The sequence below is a fragment of the Bemisia tabaci genome, chromosome 2 (assembly GCF_918797505.1).
Source record: "Bemisia tabaci chromosome 2, PGI_BMITA_v3".
Classification (NCBI taxonomy): Eukaryota; Metazoa; Arthropoda; class Insecta; order Hemiptera; family Aleyrodidae; genus Bemisia; species Bemisia tabaci.
In genome coordinates this window covers 7,380,815-7,400,279 of record NC_092794.1, presented here as the reverse complement: position 1 = coordinate 7,400,279, position 19,465 = coordinate 7,380,815, and the positions used below count along the sequence as shown (strand labels likewise).

The 19,465-nt window shown below is 36.0% G+C and overlaps 1 protein-coding gene and 1 long non-coding RNA gene across 3 annotated transcripts in view; one reads left to right on the top strand and one right to left on the bottom strand.

The window, feature by feature from the left end:
• Positions 1–19,465, top strand: part of LOC109032864 (uncharacterized) — a 33,262-nt gene that overhangs the window by 8,658 nt on the left and 5,139 nt on the right. The window lies entirely within an intron of this gene.
• The window catches only part of LOC109032863 (uncharacterized), a 45,893-nt gene continuing 40,231 nt past the window's right edge, over positions 13,804–19,465 (bottom strand). For both annotated transcript variants that reach the window (XM_072296636.1, XM_019045185.2), the window contains exon 3: positions 13,804–19,130. In XM_072296636.1, the coding sequence (XP_072152737.1) occupies positions 18,339–19,130 (792 nt within the window). In that variant the 3' untranslated portion in view covers positions 13,804–18,338. The remainder of the gene's footprint in view (positions 19,131–19,465) is intronic.

Here is a 19,465-nt window from a genome sequence, read left to right as displayed (position 1 = left end):
CCCAGGAGAGAGTTTCTCGACAGGAAAAATTCACGCTCGCTTATGAGTCCCGCCAAACGGAAGAAAATAAGTTTTTTCATTTCATATGAAATCACTGAAGGTTTGATGCATCAATTAGAAAGTTTTATTCAATCGGTTCAATCTGGCTTCGCCAACTTACAGCTGATGTTGATTGCCTGGCCTCACCCACGGGGCTAAATGACACATTAGCCTCGTTTACTCAAATCTTCCCCAGTAGCCGAGTGGTCAAGGGCATTGCCCACGGTTATAAAGAGTGGGGTTCAAACCCCAAGTTAAATCATATTTTTTCGAGAAACTAATATTACATTTTTGATTATAGCAAGTAACTGTGGCGGGGGGGGGGGGGGGGGTTCAGTACCAGAAAATGTAAGAGGGTAAGCCATATTGAACCTCTCGAATTAAACTTTCTAATTGATGTCACGTTAAATGCACTAATGAAAAGGAGGGTAAACATAGACACTATGTATCACAGGGATTCTACATTTTTCATTCCATATTGGAATTACTGCCATTGACATTCATGTACGAACACTTCACATGATAGAAAAACACTTTAAGCACTTCCCGAATTTGGGGCAATTTTCTTTCATCAAATTTTTCTTAAACTTTTCCAATTAAATTTACACTAATCGCTTTTGATCGCGTAAAGGGCTTACGATTCGACAACATCGCACCTATCTTTTTAATTAGTCCTTAATTAAACCTCTCATCAATAGCAGCTTTTATTTCCCCGAGATTTTCAGGGCTGTTCTGTAGTTACGGCAAATTTTCCCCACTTACACTCTTAACCGTACAAACTATATATGTATTTGTCACTCTTTTCATCACTTCCTTGTATGGCTCATATTTCCTCACCTATATTGAAAAAGTATAATGCATTTTCATTATGGATAGAAAATGTGGATGCTTTTCCACCGGATATCCCCCTCCCACTCCACCGTTCGTTCCTCTACGCCGGTGTAAAGCGGCGATGCGCAACCCTGCCGCGCGCGCACGCTCAGCGGCGGGCCGGCCGCGGCGCGCCCCGCCAGCCCATAGCCTCACGTCGTCATTGGGCCGTTTGTGACCTTACGCTTCAAGATACGGCAAAACGGACGAAATTTCTGCCCTAAAAGGGCCGTAACTTGCCATTTTCCTTCAGAATTGATGTGTCGCTTGCCAAAATTTTTGAATTTTGGGTTTAGGCCCTTTAGGCCCTTTGAGGCACGGGTTAAAATTTTTTTAAAATTTTTTCCTTTTAGGGGGTTCATTTAGAGACCACATAGAAACTTTTTAGGGGTTGACCAACTTGATTTTCGGAAAACTCAAAAATAAGGCACACCCTACTCCACTGGCTTCTTGGTGACAGGTGGAAACTTTTACTTTCAGGAATTCAAAACTTTGGACAAATGTAAGGGAGCGGCAGTCATTATACCTGCTAGGTGGATAATGAGCTGCGGATGGCGTAGTAAGCCGAAAGAGTTTACGAAACTTCGGTATGTTTGCTAAACGATATGTCCAGCACGTTGCTCAACATCCACCTTGAAGGTAAGTCAATTGTTGAATGTTGGAGTCCCAAAGCTGAAGTTGAAAGTAAAAGCTTCCATACCATTGCCAAGATACCAATGGAGCGTCTCTCGTCTCTGACTACACCAGACGTCGCCCATACTGCCGTGCTAAGGAAGAACGTCGTATGAACGTCGAGAGTTGCCAAAATACCCTCCATAAAACATGTACTTTTAACGACATTCATGCATATTTGTCTTTGACATTGGATGTTTAAGATTAAATTACGTACAAAATTGTCTGAAAATTTTGGAAAATAATATTCACAATTTTCCCAGTAATTTCGATTTTTATCGGAAAAAACTTGGCTCGTACGGCGCTCTTCCTTCGCACGGCAGACATATCATGGAAATAGAGCAAGGAAAAGGACGCGCGTTGATGACGGCGCAGAGATACAACTATTCATGCTTGATGGACGTCCGTGTTGCATCTGCAAAATTGAAGGCGCGGGCGATGGCGCGACGTGTGAACGTGGAATGTTCCGGTCTGTGCTGCCAAAGAAGAAGTGTCGCTCAGATTCGGGAAAAAAGTTTGAAAAGGAGTCTCGATTGCGTTTCTCCTATCTTCGGACGTGTTGACAATCGACAGTTTTATTTTATTTTTTTCAATTTGATGTCTGATTCTTTTATTGGGAGGTATCTGAAGCTCGTACCTATGTACCGGCCTCCTAAAATCCGCGAAGCACGTATTTTTAGCAAGCCTCGCGGTTAATGTTATCCAGCCTGTGCCTGGGGGCTGATTGTTGAAATTGATAGACAAAGCGATAGACAAGGAAGACAAAAAGGATATGAAGGGATCCTATTAGAGGAAGCGGGTTGTTGCAATGGACAAAGGACGTAGGGAATAGACTAACTATCGGCAACCCTCGAGTGACCCGATAGTTAGTCCATAATTTTCTCCCTTAGTCTATAAGAATCACCCATTCCAACCAATGGGATCGCTCAATACTCACTATGTCGTCCTTGTCCATCACTTTGTCTATCAATTTCAACAATTGGTCCGCTGGGCATTTAAGGGTTAAACAAATGATTTCCTTCGTGTCCATTATGGTTCACATCGCGATTGAGGAGTACTTGAGGAAGCCTTGAAAATATCATCTTAAAATACTAGACAATTTTTGCGAATTCCGAGTATAATTCTTTGGTGTTGCCAAATTGCTGGGTCCGCCAATGGGGACGACATAGATTACGACCCTATGGCCACGGAAAGGACGAGACGAAACGAGACCCCATGCTGCTGCCATGGCTGCCGGGTTGTACTGACAAATGAACACTTCTCCCCATGACTTAGTGTGAAACATGGACATTTCATCACAATCTGGCAGCCATGCTGAGACTTGGCCGTCGTCGCCACCACGAAGAGCGACAACGACACGGACACTTCATCCGGAAAAGCGGTGTTGTGGCATGGTGGCGCAAAGCTCTCGCTTTTCCATGGCCGCCAAATTCCTACCCCACGAAACTGTCAACTGGGGCTGCGTGTGCCTAACATCCATGGGTGGTGTCGGAGCCACACCCTTGATCTAATGATCTCTCTTATTCATCAGATCTTCTCGTTTATCGACTAATTCCACTAGCCCAGCCCCTCCTCCTATCGCGCTTTTTTGCCCTCTTCTGTTATCTCCTCTTCCATCTTGCTTTCAAAGACGACCCGCCCTCGATGAGTTTTACCTGAGGGCTGATTATTGAAATTGATAGTCAAAGCTATAGACAAAGATGAAGGGGAAATGCAGCGATCCTGTTGGTAGAGACGCGCGGGTAGTTGCCATGGACTAAGGGAGAAAATAATGGACTAACTACCCAAGTAGCAGTGATTGTGATAAGTTGCGATTTGATCACAGAATGTACCTCGATTTTATAGACGTTGATCTATTTTAATATTATCCCATACAAACTTGGGATGAATTGCGATCTCATCCCATGAATTTGCAATAGAATCGCGATTCCATCAACGGCGATTTACCGCAACGCATCGTGTCTGATAGTGGTTCGATGTATCGTTCAGCTCAAAACAATAGACCAAAACCTCGAACAAAATTTTAGGATTCAAGTTAGAAATGCTGAAATTGGGAAAATTCCTAAAAATTTCACTTTTTATTGCCATTTGGTACTCGATAAGAATAAAAAAACACTCGTTGTCCTTGAAAATTATAGGTACTCAATTGACTTCTATGAGGCTGTGCTCACATGTTGAACCAATCGACATCGATGAGATCTCACTTGCTTGATGTATCGAATACGATCCATATTATCAAACCAAAAATCGTGATAAATTGAGATAAACGTTCGATTTTGTCGAGCGCGATTTTATAAAGATAAAGTTGCCACAAGATCGAGAATAATCGCTTGGATGTGAATGATCCTACGGATCGTATCGCCAAAAAATCGTAACAAAATCACAATTTAATAAATATCGCGATTTTCCGATTGAAAAATGCAACTTCGTTACAGGACCTCTCGATGGTTGCCGTTAGTCAGTCTTTCACATATCCCACTTTGTTCACTGCAATCACCTGCCTCCGGCAATAGGAATGCTCAATTTCCCCTGTGTCTTATTTGTCTATCGCTTTGTCTACCAACTTCAATGATTAATTGCAGGTCTTCACAGATCCCCCTCGTGTTTCAACCATGCAGGCTGATTTTGTTGGACGAGAAAGTTTGACGTCAGTCAAATTTTAATCGGACACTCTGAATTAACGCTGGGTATACCGATATTAGAAAGGTTTCTTTCATGAAAGAATCTGAACAGTTAGTCTCCTGATTCGCTTAGTGCTGTCTTGAACCTCATTTTGAAATTAGGAACTACAATTTCTGGGTCAATTTAGAAATAACGTATGTACTATCAGTTTCCCTACATACATCCTTTTTTTAAGGATGAGCCAGAAATTTTAGTTTCTAATTGCGAAATTCAGTCAAGTTCGTTTGCGTCTCTCCATCTGCGTTACCTTCAGAGACGCTCAGACCCCCTGGTAAAAATTGGCAGTAGAATCTGTGTTCCAAAATACCATAGACCTACAGCCGGCTGTAAGATTTCCAATAGCTTCTATAGCCGGCTACACAATTTCTTATAGCCTTTTATAGCCGATGGCGATTAAGCAACAGTCAGGCGATAAAGTGTATGCTAAACGTTACTAATTACGGATGCTAGGACTTAGTTTTTGGAATACTGCTCTCTTTTTGGGCCGTAGTATCTTGATTTATTTTGCGAGGAAGCTCCGTACTTTTGATGGATGCCTGCCATTACTAATGTATTAGAGCGCCTTCAGTTTCGTATGATACTGTGCAATACCTCTGGTGTGAAATAGTTGCTTCAAGCGCCGTGGCAGGTGGGCAGCCAGCGCGAAACACGCATTGGCGCCTTCAAACCTAACAGGGATACTTCACGCGTTGCGCAATGCGTGAAGTATCCCTGTTAGGTTTGTAGGCGCCAGTGCGTCGCCGCTCCGCTTTGTGTTAGGCTATCTAATATTTAATCTGGCGGAGTCAGCGTTATTCAACTCATGATTTTGAAATGTTTGCACATCCTGTATGGATTATTCTCATTTTAATTGATGAAAAAAAATATGTATTAAAGGAAAATATAATGTGTGTTTTGTAAATATTAAGGTGGTTCCGTATCAAACTTAATGATTTCCAAAGCACACGAATTCCTACACAATTTCTTATAGCCTTTTATAATCGATGGCGAAAAAGCAACAGCCAGGCGATAAAGTGTAAAGCCCGGCGATAGGAACTATGGCCCGGCTGCATAATTTTTTATCGCTTCGTATAGCCCGGCCGTATAATTTTCTCCGCATTCTACAGCCTGCTATATGATTTTCTGTAGCCGTCTTTAGCCGGCTATAAGAATTCCTATGGTATTTTGAAACGCAGCTCTTATCGCCAATTTTTACCAGGGCCAAAATACTTGGTTTTGCAAAATATAAAATCAATAGAGAATTTGCAGGTGTCTGAAATTTGATGAATTTTGAGTTTAAGTGGAAACTACCGAGTGAACTAAACACGAGAATACCCTTAGTTCATGAATTGAAAAATTATTAGAGAGGATATGACAGAATGATCTAATCCGATAAAATACATGTGTTTAAATGGGAAATGCCACCATATGACGTCACTAGGCGGTGCACCTTCTCACTTTAAAATCTGTTTTTATAGTATTTCTCATATCAGAAAAAAATTATAAAAAATTACTGTGAAATCAGCTCTTTAAGCACTTTCAGATAAAGCAATAAAAATTTTCATTCAAATTCTCCTTTAAAAAATACCGCATTTTTTTCGCTGAAATATGCTACTTGAGTAATAAAACCAGTCTCGAAATCTTCCATGACCCGAGCTGCTTTTAGTTGCACAGCTGATCAGGACGGGGGATAGAGTAAGCACGCTGAAGGAAGCGGAATGACGATACACGCAGCGTTTATTGATTAGAGCTAGATGCCGCCCACGCATTCTGGCGGGCGAACGTTTAAACCCGTATTGCCGGTCCCCGATCCCGAATCCCGGCCGAAGTAGGTAAAATCCAGTGGCGTGGCGTGCTTTGCGATATATCGATTGCTATGCCGTTTAAACCTATGGAAAAGGATCGATAAACAGGTGTTCGCAGCGAACACCTTAATAATCGATTCTTTAATACAGGTTTAAATGGCAGAATAATCGATATATCGCAATTCACGCCACGCCACTGGTAAAATCCTCACTGAGAGCAAACAGGAGCACTGCCGTCATAAGGAAAAACCTCGTATAAAAATCCGAGAGTTGCCAAATTTCCTCGAATGAGGAATGTATTTGTGAAGAAATTTTTTCACAGTTTCTCTAGGGGGTTTCAAATATTTTGGATTTAATCGCGAACGAAATGGAGAATTTGCATGCGAATTTTTTTCTGCTTTATCTGCGAGTGCTAAAAAGCTGATTTCACAGTATTTTTTATAATTTTTTTCTGAAAAAAAATAAATGTCTAAAAAATAATACGTGTAAAATATTGTCTTTTTTCTGATATGGGAAACAGTTATACTATTTGAAATAGCATAAAAATAGATTTAAAATTGAGAAAATGCACCGCCTAGTGACGTCATATGGTGGCATTTCCCATTTAAACACATGTATTTTAGCAGATTAGATCGTTTTGTCATGTCTTCTCCAATAATTGTTCAATTCACGAACCAAGGGCATCCTCGTGTTCAGTTCACTCAGTAGTTTCCACTTAAATGCGAAATCCATCAAATTTCAGACACCTGCAAATTCTCTATTGTCCGAAAAATTTGAGAGAAAAAAAACGAGTTTTCCCGGTAAACTGCAGGACTTTTATTGAAGGAAATATGGCAACATCTGAAGGCTCATACGGTGTTTTTCCTCAGTACGGCAGAATAAAGCAGCTAGTGATGCATTGCGGCACGGATGTAAAGTGAGATTTCAGACGGATTTTACGCCACTCTCAAAGAGCCTTTGAAATCGGGCCCTTGCCTTTTAAATGGACGCGTTTATGCTAAAAGGAACTATTTTGCACGCAAATCCTATGCACATAGTTCCTTTTAGCATAAATGCGTCCAAATAATTCCGAAAACAGATCTCTTTCTTCCGTTATTTTAAAACCCTCCCGGGTCGACGTTTCGTTCAGGTCCTTAAAACACGCCTACCTATTTAATTGCCACGTTTTAAAGCCCTCGTAATTTTTTTTACTCTTAGAGGGAAACAAACCATTTTGACGGTGAAACTCCCACGTAATTTATTCGCGGTGTTTAAAAATCTCCACTCTGGTTTTATTATTTGGGGGGGGGGGGGGGGGGAGGGAGAGAACAAATCAACGCACCATTTCTTGAAGCTTCTCAGAATTTGCCGCGCACAGCCACAGCGTAGCAAAACCACGGAAGTTTTAAAATCAGATTGAAATTGAGTACCTATCGCAAATACTGCCGTGCTAAGGAAGAACGCCGAATGAACCTTCAGACGTTGCCACATTTCCTTCAATAAAGACCTAATTTACTGGGAAAGTTTTGAATGTTTTTCTTTAATTTTTCCAGACAATTTTGTTCGCAATTTTGTCTAAAATGTCTGAAAATATCATGGAAAAATACGCACAACTTTTCTAAAAAATCCATGTTTTATCTGGGGCGATTTGGCAACTATCGAATGTTCTTACGGCGTTCTTCTTCAGCACGGCAGGATACGTGGTTTTGAACTTTGGCTATTGATATCTCCTTGCATTTTTTTTGAATACTTAAAAGTGAGTGAAAACAACTTGCAGAAAATTTTTGGTCAGCTCTCTTCTGAAAAATATGAAACACGGGCTGAGATTTTTAGCGTCGCATTTTCTGAATTTGTTAGCCATGCTGGAATTCAATTTAAGTGCCTTGAGGTTCCAAAATTAACCTCGATGTGGACAATCATGAATGGAAAGACACAACGGGATCGAAGCAAAAAGCATCATGCTGTCAATTTATTGAGAGCTACACATTTTAGTTCGCCTTCAAACGATCGGTTATACTACAATCCGCACAGGAGCACGAATAGTGGTATCCCCGCTTGAGTCAGGCGCCGCCACGGTCTGACGTTCGGTTTGACTCCTATTCTCCTCTGTTTACGATGACCTGAAGTTTGTTCTTGATGTACACCTTTGATTCTTCAACCTGCAATTATGATTCATTTATGTACTGCCTCAATGGTACATACTGTAAATGGTCAAAAATGAGATACCTACGTTACCGAATGAAAAATGAAAACGCAGTTTAAGATAAACAGAGTAAAAATCAACGTTGTTTTTTAAACGAAGTCTCCGTTATGGTCTATCCATTTGCGCCGGCGTAGCATCCATATTTCAAATCCTCTGACGAAAAATTCGAGAAATTAATTCACTTTGAGCTACGTCTGAACTGCTCGCCTTACCTCGTAATTTGACCTGAGATTAATTTTTCTAGGGCACTCCTTCAACTGTGGAAAAAGTCAGGGATTGAAGGGTGCAAGATCTGAACTGTCGGGGGAGGGGACTTCAAATTTTGAGTTCACATGAGAATAACTGTAGTTGAGCCAAAAATAACTTAAGTTAACTTGAGAGGCCTTAAGTCTCTTGCAATTTTTTTCATCTTCCTGATCAGTGCAATTGTATAAGACTGTGTAATTAATTGCGCACACTAAAGTAATTGCCTATTGCTTGTAATTTGATCTGAGACATTTTTGATGGATCTACAGAGTCAATTCACATTTTACAAAATCTTGATAAATTGATGATTCTCACCAACAAAAAGAGGGGAGAAAAGAACGTAGGTACTTGGGTATTGATCTATATCGGTAAATTAGGAAATTTTGGAATTTTGTCGAAATAAAAAAGCTAGGTTTAAATATGTATGTTTTTCATACGATGTATAAAAGTTTATTTTTTAAGAGGGGGACGTTAATACATTTGTTATTTTGATAATATAGAGTATATACATTTATCAATGACTAGATTTTTGGAAGCGTCAGTTTCTGTTTTGTATCAAATTAAATAAGTATTAAATACGTAGGTACTTGAGATTCACAAATGCTCAGAGCACTAAGTAATTAAAAGTAATTAAAAAGAAAAAAAAGAGAAATAAATATATACAAAAAAGAAAATTCAGAACTTACCTAATGAAAACCGAATATTTTCTCAACAAGAAATTAACATATTGAAACAAAATCTGATTTAATTGAATTAGTACCTACTAAAAACAAAAATTCGACGTATTTCCATCAAAAGGAACTATCTCCAATATGACAAACGCCCTGATACCCATGATAATATATGCAAGACAGGGCTAATGTTAAAATGCAGATGGTTCCTTTTGATTTAAATGCATCCTATTTTCCTATTTACATAAACTTATATACAGCTTAAGTATCAACAAGTACAATTTAATCATGTAACAAATGCAATTACGTAAACAATAAGTCTTAACGAAACCTGATGTCAGAAATGTTATTTAGACAGGTAAAAAGTCAGTTCTCCCTGCTAACATTTGAAAATACTCAACATAAGTTAGCTGTTATCCGGATGAGTACAAAGCCTGGTGAACCTGGAAAAACAATGCAATGTTGAACACTTTTAGTTATGTCCAATTTTTTTGAAGGACGATAATCGCTTATCGACTGACAGTACAAATTTTATGTACAAAGCCTTTTTTACCCTTTTCGAAAATATTATGAAGAATGTCTGATATTTTTCTCTTAAAAAACCTCAATGTGAACGGAAAATGTGAAACGACGCTATTGGGTCGATATATTTTAAGTTTCATCATCAACATGTCGATTTTGTATGTGTAATTAATAATTTTGGTACAAGTGTGCCGAATATAAAAAAACCGTTGGAGTTAAATCCCTTTCTTAGGAAAAAAAAAACAGTAAGTAAATATTTTTCGTAATAAGAGGCGGAAGATTGGAGGAAATTCTGAGTTAATTCAAAAGTCTATCTTGGGGATTTCATTTTAATGATATACGTATCTGTGATCGATAATATTTTCGTCTTAACAGCCCGGCCAGGGGAGAAGAGGACTAGTTCGGTTGTTTTGCTCTTATCATCTGACACAGATTTATTTGCTGGAAAAAAGTATTTGCTACCGCTATACAAATGAAAAGGGTACCCTTATAGCAACCAGTGAGAAAGTAGCAGCGGAGGGGGAAGACAGAGAAAGACAAACAGAGTGTGGTAGATTTGGATGATTGATCAAAATAAATTTTATAAAAACTTACCTGGATGAAATTGTTAGCAGAGAAGAGAAAAATGGTTAGTTCTACGTTGCTACAGTACCTATAAATGAATCCACAGTATGTATTACACAAAGCACATGAAGAGAAAAAAATTAAAATGCAGGCAAAAAATATTTTGACTACTTGAAAGTTTTTCTCCGATTTATGATTTATCAGAGTAAGGCACTACACAAATAACGCTCTGGATAAATTCACAGCTACACTTAAATTTCACGTGAATTGTACCGCCTACAGAGTATTCACAGTAGAAAAGAGGGTATTTGTTTCCTCCCTAGAGAAGAAATAATGCTACAACTACTTAAAATCGGAGATCCTAATGTTCAATTGATGTACCTCAATTTAATAAATGCCTTTTGTCGGTTTGCCATCGGATAAAATAAGGAGGTCAAGTCGAGTAAAAATCTACTTACTGTACATGAAGTTTTATGTTTTTCATTTTTCTTTCTTTCTACTTTTTTCTTTAACTTTTCATTCTCTCTTTTGAGAAAACCATATCTTAGAAAGAGATATTTCATGAAATTTTGATGGTAAAGCTTAAGCTATGCTTTTGTTACGACAATTAGGAGAAATGAGTACCTACATTTAAGGATGTGTTAAGTTGGGTATCTAAAAACTAATGGATTTCACTTAATTTTCCTTATTTTTTTTCCGTTTTTAGAAATTTAGATTGCGTGGTTTGTAAGTAAATTTACTGCCTGAATGTTCTCGTCTGGATTAATTTTTGCATGAGGATAGATATTTGAACTATGTTTAAATTAAAGGCGATGAAGGTAAAATATTTCTTTGTTTTCATTTCAAACATATCGATTGAAGGTTGACCGTTACAAGAAAGTAGACCACAATATGTCCTAGAGGAAATGGAAAAGCATTTGAAAGTTGCTGTATTCGTTAGGTTATCCTTTCCTCCCTTTAGATAAAATTTTAAAATCACTTGCAATTTGTTCAGTGAAATTCTGGCATGCTGCACTCATTAATATAATAAAAAAAAAAGAGTGAGGGATAGCAAACAGAATATCTTATCACTTGGAAACATTTGCAAATTTTTTCTACTTTCAAGTGTTCCTTTGGTCTCTGATGAGGTTCAGATATTGATGCAGAAAGGCAAAAAAATTATAGCAGTGGGTAAAATACCCACTCACCACGAATAATAAGTTTTGTTTTTAAAATAATAAGTATAATGGTCAACTGATTATCATTTTTAAAATTTATCTAGGCAAGTTAAGAAACCAACAGTTTTTAAATGTGTCTATATAGATTATTTTGATTTCATAAACTTATCGAACTAATAAGGAACACAAGAGAAATACTGTAAAAATACTTCTTTGTTAATAAAAGCAAGTATAAAAACAGGTTTTATTACTTGTGTTTTATTCAAATGGGAGACCTTACCTAATTAAACTACTTGCAAGTTGAAAGGAAGACATACCTACTTTTAGTCTTTCCCAGTTAAACTGAAGTAGTAAAATCCAAAATGTAGTCCATTCTAGCAATGCATCCACGTTGCTAATTTGATGAAATCCTTCAGGAGAAATGCAAAGAGAGATGGTACAACGGAAATTCAACAAAATTCACTGCAGCCTTTCCCGACTACATGTAGCAGGCCTATCTTTGCTTTCTCCATTGAAAAGTTTCATCGTACTTCAGAACATTCAAATTAAATTTTACAGATTCAGTCGAGCTGGGGCGGATTTAAGTAGAAAAATTGTTTATACTAAACCCTATGCATCTAAATATTGCTTATTTTAATGAATTTTTCAAAATTTGTCTGTGAACTCAGAAGTTCCACAGTCAAAATAGAGGGCACTTGCTACATTACGACAAACTCGAGAGAAAAAAAAAAATAAAAAAATAGGGCAAACTGGTTTGATTGATAAAATATACCAGTGTTGTGAATAGCATCCAAGCTTGAATTAATACTGGCGAATTTTTTCCTTCAAACCTGCTCACCGACTTCTGATCTAAGTTTCCCGTTGCTCTAATAAGTAAGCACCACTGAAGAGGCCCTTTTCATCAAAAGACAAAGGAATACGCTATTTAGGGGAAAAGCAGGTTGGTCTACAGATCTAGAGTCCTAAAGGGCTATTTCTTAAAGAACTTTAAAAGCATAATCAGGATAAACAAAAATGAGATAAATAACGAAAGGTTAGTAGGTATTATTTCAAGTGCATCTACCGAGGCTCAAGACAAGAAGAGGAAGGCAACTGAGACATTGAGTAACTGCTAGATTCTTTTTTAATTCAGATGAATGACTAATTATTGATAAAAAGCTGGAATACCAAATTACTTGAGTACCTACATACACCATAAAATGGATCAAGAATTAGATGGATAAAATTATAAAGCAATAGACTAGAGTCCAAAGCAAGTATGCAACGAACCTAGCTTTACTTGTCACAGTGGATCTTGATTAAGCTAATATACGCCAACTGACCAAAAAATGAGGAGATTGAATCAAGAGAAAAAAAAACTATGAAAAGTTATGTTGAAGCCCTCGCTTCATTAACATTTCTCATGGTTATGAACGTTAGTCATAAAAATGTTGATGAACTAGTAGGTAATAGCCGATGAGATTCTTGCCTGCCATTAGTTTGATACGGCAGAAAAAAAGAAGAAAAAAAGGTTATCTATTATCTTTTTTTAGATGTGCTCAAAGACATTTAACAAAATTTCCAAGAGTATTCCATAGAAGAAGAAAATCTACTCTACACAAATATCAGAGCTTGTGTTTTGCCCTTTAACTAGCGAAAGAAAACCATTGAGATACTTCCAATTTGAACTCGGAGCAGGGATACTAATTAGGCACTACGAATAATGATTGTTGGAACTGTGAAGAACTAAATGAACTGATATGAGTGGGTTTTTAGTTCATGAGAAGGATAAAGTAAGGCTTGTGAAATGCAGTAAAAAAATAAGAATAAAGAATAATAACTCTAATTTATCTGTTTTAATTGATTATATTAAAAGGAGAAAAAAAAATAACAAATTAGAAAAAAAGAAAAACTAATGAACTAAGAAAAGAGCAGAAAAATATATAGACCAAGATTAAAACGAAACTATTAATCATGTCTACAGTGCAAATGATGAAATTTAAGTACATTGGCAAGTACATACGTAGTCAAGATGTTTAAAACTACAGCTACACACACAAATTAACTACAAACACCGACTAAGTAATCTAGATTTAAATTTTACACAGTAAAGATTAAGAAATATGGTGAACACTCAGCTATTGTGAAAAGTAAGTAAATATCTACGTTAAATTTTATTGAAACAGAAGAGAGAAAATGACTCTAAAAAGAGCCAAATTAAGGGGAGGGGAGGTAAAATTGTGAAGAGAAAAATGAGCAACTATATTGATAAGGGTAAGAAATTCGAGCTTTCCAAAACAAACTGGTACTACTAATACTCTCGAATTTTTAAGTAACATTAAAAAACTCAATAATGGAGCAAATACATGAACATGGAATACATTAAAATAATTGCGGAAAGGAAGGTGATGTGTGGGTTTATCAATACATATACATACATATGCATAAATATATATTTTTTTGATTTTTGATTTCAATAAACAATTTATTTCATAACATTTAATTCGATAATAAAATAAGTACAGAACCGACAGTGTTACAAAAATAGAGGGAGTTCTTTCACTTACATTTTCATCATTTAAACACCTACAAAGGAATATGAAAATCCCAACTAAAAAAAAATATATGTAACTAATCCAGTTCAAAAATATTTCCAACTCTTCAGGCATTTTTTAGTTTCTCTAACGTGGATGTTGGGGGACTCTGTAAAAAAACTACTGTGTCAGGGAGAAGAGATGAAACAATGCCAATATCCTGTATCCTGTAGAACAACAGTATAAATTCGTTGGTATGCCATAGTCTTCAAGAGAAAACAAAAAGAAATCAATATATTGACTGAACAGGATATTTTTGAGATGGCAACTAAATCAAAGACGTTGGATAAAAAAGGAAATGAAATGTAATGAGCAAAACACTAAAATGTTCGCACACCTACCTGATAAGAAAATAAGTAGCATAAAACTTGAATTGGAAAGCTAAAACTTTCAATTCAAGAAGGTAAAGATTTGAGAACACTGAAGTACAAAATAATTAGTCTTAAAAAATAGTTTTTACAAATAAATAATGATATACAAGTAGAGTTATTGTTAGCCAATATCAGCTTATTGCTTATTTAATTTAACTTTAAACGTATTGTCAAAGAGAGCAAATAAAATTATGCACTTTTTTAATTACAAGTTTAAAAAATAACATCAACAAATGAACTGGTATAAGGTCATAAGCAAACTCAGGAAGGAAACTGGGAATTCAAATGTGATATAAAGGTGTGTGTGTGATGCAACGAAATAACAGAATAATATGGAATTTGAGATGTAAAATTTGAAGGAAAATCACTGGGATTTTAAATACATGTTTTTCATTTTACATTTTACTAGGATTTTCACTCAAACTTTGATTTTGCTCTTGAGACTTTAAAATTAAAAGTCTGCCTCTACTTTCAATTCTTTAAATTTTAAAGTTTCTACAGAACGATTGTAAAAAAATTGTCCTGCACTTCATGAGTTGATAAAATAACTATAGAACAACAAATTACAGGCCATTACCTCACTCCTACAAAGCGTGTTCAAAATGTATTTCCTTCAAACTGGACCCCTAAAAGTACCAGAGAAAATTGATCAATTTCATAATGGTATCTTGCTGATAGGTATTTGAATTACAGAAAATTACTTCTGAGGGTATTTATGAGGCCTGTGTGTAGTTTTTTGATTAAGATCTTATCATTCAAAGATGATCTAGAGGACTATGCTGGACAAAAAACTGGAAATAAAATTTATTTTCAGTTATTTTTATAGTTTAATGGTATTGTGTTCAATAATAAATGAATAAATAAATAAAAATAAATCACAAAAAAAAAAAAAAAAAAAAAAATGAATCCTTGAATAGGAATTGAATAGGCGATAAACAAGTCAATTGGCGATGGAGTTGCTTCAAGAATGCACGCTTCAGCATTTGAGTGAAAATAGTCATCACAGATGACAAGGGAGTAGAAAAAGAACTAAGTTCTTGATTTCTATCAAGATGTTATGAAGAAGAAATTAAAAAGATCAGTTCAGAAATGTATGCTTTTGAGTAGAGGTGATGTCATTTGTATCAAATAAATGAATAGTTGGAGACCTATTAAAAAGTCGCTTTATTTATCTCCACTGAAAAAAATAATTAAATAAATGATAAAGAGAATTTTATTATACAAATAAAGGTAAAAATCTAACGAATAAATGAGAAAAAAAATTTAGCAAAGTGCTGAGTTAAAAATTGTTCCTCTTGGTCCACAATTGAAACTTTTCCCTTGAATCCATGCTTGAGTTGCAGTCGAGTTTTTTAATTTTTATGCTACATCTAATACACATGATCATTTTAAAAATAAATTGGAATGTTGAGGTTTTAAAAATTTACTTTCATTATTTGTTTTTTATTTTTGTTTTACTGCATAAAAAAACCTTGACAAGATTATAGAGATTTGAGGAGAAAAGTGGCATAAAATGCCAGTCACTTGAAAATGCTTGAAGAATAACAGGAAAACAGGGGCGCTAAATAGGATACAAAATATTCTTTCTCTGTATCCTCATATTTCGAGATCTGACAACTCCAAAGATACTAAGAACGCTTAGCATTGAGGCTTTCGTAGATACCTGAATTTATCATGTGAAGCTATATTACTCAATGGAAACAAATGATGCTTGAATGAGAAAAACAAAAATATTTATTACCATCAGCATTAAAACAAAACAAAAAACTGAAGGAGAGGTTTGACTTGAGGAGGCGCTCATAAAATTACAACAAAAAATGTACAAATATACCATATATACACGTTATATACTAGGTATGTCATAGGATTTTGCCGCATGAAAACTTAAAACTTGTTGAGAAAAATTTTTAAAGAGGTAAAAGCATCTTGCACAGAGATGAGGTCCGCATCCTCTGTTACATTGATTTAAAACGGCAAAACTAATTCTTCAAGGTAGATGACAAATCAGGTCAAATAAAAAACTGAGAGAGAAAATTAATCACGCAAGGAAATTTCACTTTAAAATTAAAAGAGTGACTAGAAAAAAAATTTAAAAGATCCATGTACGAGGATGTCACCGAACATTCATTCATGTTCTTTGTAATTTGTTCGACTATCTGAGACTCGAAACTTACTTGCTAGAGGGAAAAATACTAAGAGTAAAAAAAGTTGACGAAAATTGAAAAATAACAAATTTCAACTCAAAGTCATTGAGTAACTAAACTATGAAAAAAAGAGTAAAACTCAACCCACCAGGCTGTGGATAAGAAAATGGTTAACTTTGAATTAAAGGAAGGAATCCTTACTGAAATTTGACTTGTAATTTAAATGACAGTCCCATGAGTGTACAAGTTTCATAGAGTACAGCTTCATTTGAGTGGATGACTGGTTTGCAAATTGAAATCAGCGTACTCATCAGCTTATTTCACTATAGTAGTAAAAAACGATTAAATAATAAAGCAAGAAAAATGCTAGACTTATAATTCTGTTCAAACTAACATTTGAGCTATTGGGAGATGACTGTAGTGAGTTTTTACACACAAATTTTTTACGATAATAGTGAGGAAGAGTTGAGTTTTACACTTACATCATAGAACAACTAATCTGAGATCCAATGCAATAACATAAATTAAAAGATAAACCACAGGCATAGAGTATTAAAAGGAGACTCGTTTAATTATATTAGGAAAAATTTACATCACTTCCAAGAATTTAGTTCATGGTACTTATTTTGCTCAGATATGGCACGTAAAGTACAATAAAAAGAAAACAAATCATTAAATCCAAAATTACTTATGGACATGTTAGTTTCCAGGCGTCCCCAACTTTATGGACTAAAAGGCCTGGACTGTTCATTTTTCAAATAGTTAAGTTTTGATAATTGAGGCTCAGAATAATTTGAATTCAGAGCTAATTTCTCTCGACAATTCCAAACCAAGAAAAAACAACATAACGTTTGGAAAGTAAAAAAAATATTAAAAAAAAAAGAAAAACAGCAATTTTGAAGTAAGATCCTCGTTAAATTTGTAAACAGGGGTCAAACGAAAGATACACACATTGAACAAAAAAAAGAAGTTAGGAATACCAATTTATGTTGAGAGGGAACAACTTTTTTCAAAAATCCAAGTGGGATAGAAAAAAGTCATTATTGCAATAGTATTGCTTTCAGAAAGTTTAAAGAGTAATTTTCAATTGATTACATAAATATTTTGACCAAAGTATCAATGAGCAACAGTTATATGGTAGAGCAGCTCTTGATGCGACAGCTCTCAATGATAATTAGAGTACATGAAAATTTAACAAAAAATTTAAAAACAAATAAAAAAATTCCATATTATGATATTGACAGAACCGGTGAAACCATTTCATGGCTTTTTTGGGGAAGCACGAGGCTGGTAGTTGGCAAAATCTTCTTTAGCATGGGCTAAAAATTGTTCTCAGAATCATTCCAATGACGAACGTTTTTACATGTTTAAAGGGATTACTTCCCTTCCATTCTACTTCTTTGTAAACGTTGGCAGAATTCTTCGAGCCAAAAATAATTGATTTCAAAAGAAGAGTCTTGACTCTGGGGCAGAGTTATCTTGCCACCTATTAACTTTTCTTCCAGTACCTTCATATTTTCTTTCTTTACTTCTAGACTCACTGAAAGACACTTCCTACAAATACTGATTTAGATAAAATATTTACTGGTATCTACTCTGCTCCACGAGTAGAACTACCCAGAAAAATAAATTTGGGCGAAATTATTCTGCAATGTCGACCCTCAAAGAGTAATAAATTCATGTCAAAAATTGGAAAAAACTTACAATTTAAAAGGCAAGAACAGTTTACATCTAACAATGAAAGTTAAATGAGAAATATGTACATCATATTTTTAAAATAAAAAAGAACTGAATAAACGTGAGGGGAGGAAAAAGAACACTATTGCTGACAGAGAGAATTGCCCCACGGTTCGGGCCTCTTTTAGACGTACATGCCCATTCCGTACATTGCACTCCAGTCGACTCCTTGAAAACTGGTCATGTCTACATTGGCTAAATTATAACCTTGATATGGGGTCGTGGGTAATGTCGCTTGAGCACCAGCATTTGTTGGGACTGACGATGCTTGCTGGACAGCCGGTGCGGGAGTCGAGGGTAAAGTTGGAATAGGATATGGAGCATAACGATAGCTTGCTAAACTAGGATACGAGCCGAGGAGTTTGCTGTAATTTGCAGCCACACTCTGAGCAGCTACAGCAGCCGCTGCAGCTGCCTGAGCCTGAGCTGTCACACCGACCAAACCAGCATTCGCTACAGGTGTTGCCACTCGTACGCCTAGCGGGTTGACTAGCATTCTTTTGCCTAACAATAAAGTGGGTTGGACAGCCTCTTTGGGTTGAGCCTTTTTGCACTCAACTTTTTTATTCTTTATGGTATGGAAATGGATTTCACAAATTCTGTCAACTACATCTTCATTTTCAAAAGTAACAAAACCGAAGCCTCGATGCCGCTTTGTCTGTTGATCCATCAACATAACGGTTTCTTCTACTTTACCAAATTGACTGAAATATGCTTTTACCTCATCTGAAGATGTATCCTGACTCACTCCTCCCACGAAAATCTTCTTCGTACGGTTTCCGATCTTGGGCCTGTTTTTTGGAGTCGCGTGTTTTGGGTCAATTTTCTTCCCATCTAGAGTATGAATGGGTACTTTCAGTACTTTTTCTACAGTGTCAGGGTCTGCAAACGTGATGAAACCGAAACCTCTGCTCCTCTGCAACATGAAATATAACAACACGTAAATAGGTGCAATGAATGAAAACTTGATTCTTCGAGGACTCAGTTAACTTCTGTCAATGACTTTCGAAAATCTCACGCCTTTTTGATATAGAATTATGAGTTAGAGCAAGTAAAATTTTGAGACGATATCAAAGTATTCAAAATGATTAAATCCTAAAAGGAAAAAAGAGAAGGCAAATTGATTGATGGAATCAAATTATGGATTATATCATAAGTTAAAACCTTTCAACAGAGAATTCACCTAATTCATTGCTCATTGCTTATTTTACATTTCACATACTACACGGTTGCTAAAATCGTGCAAATGAC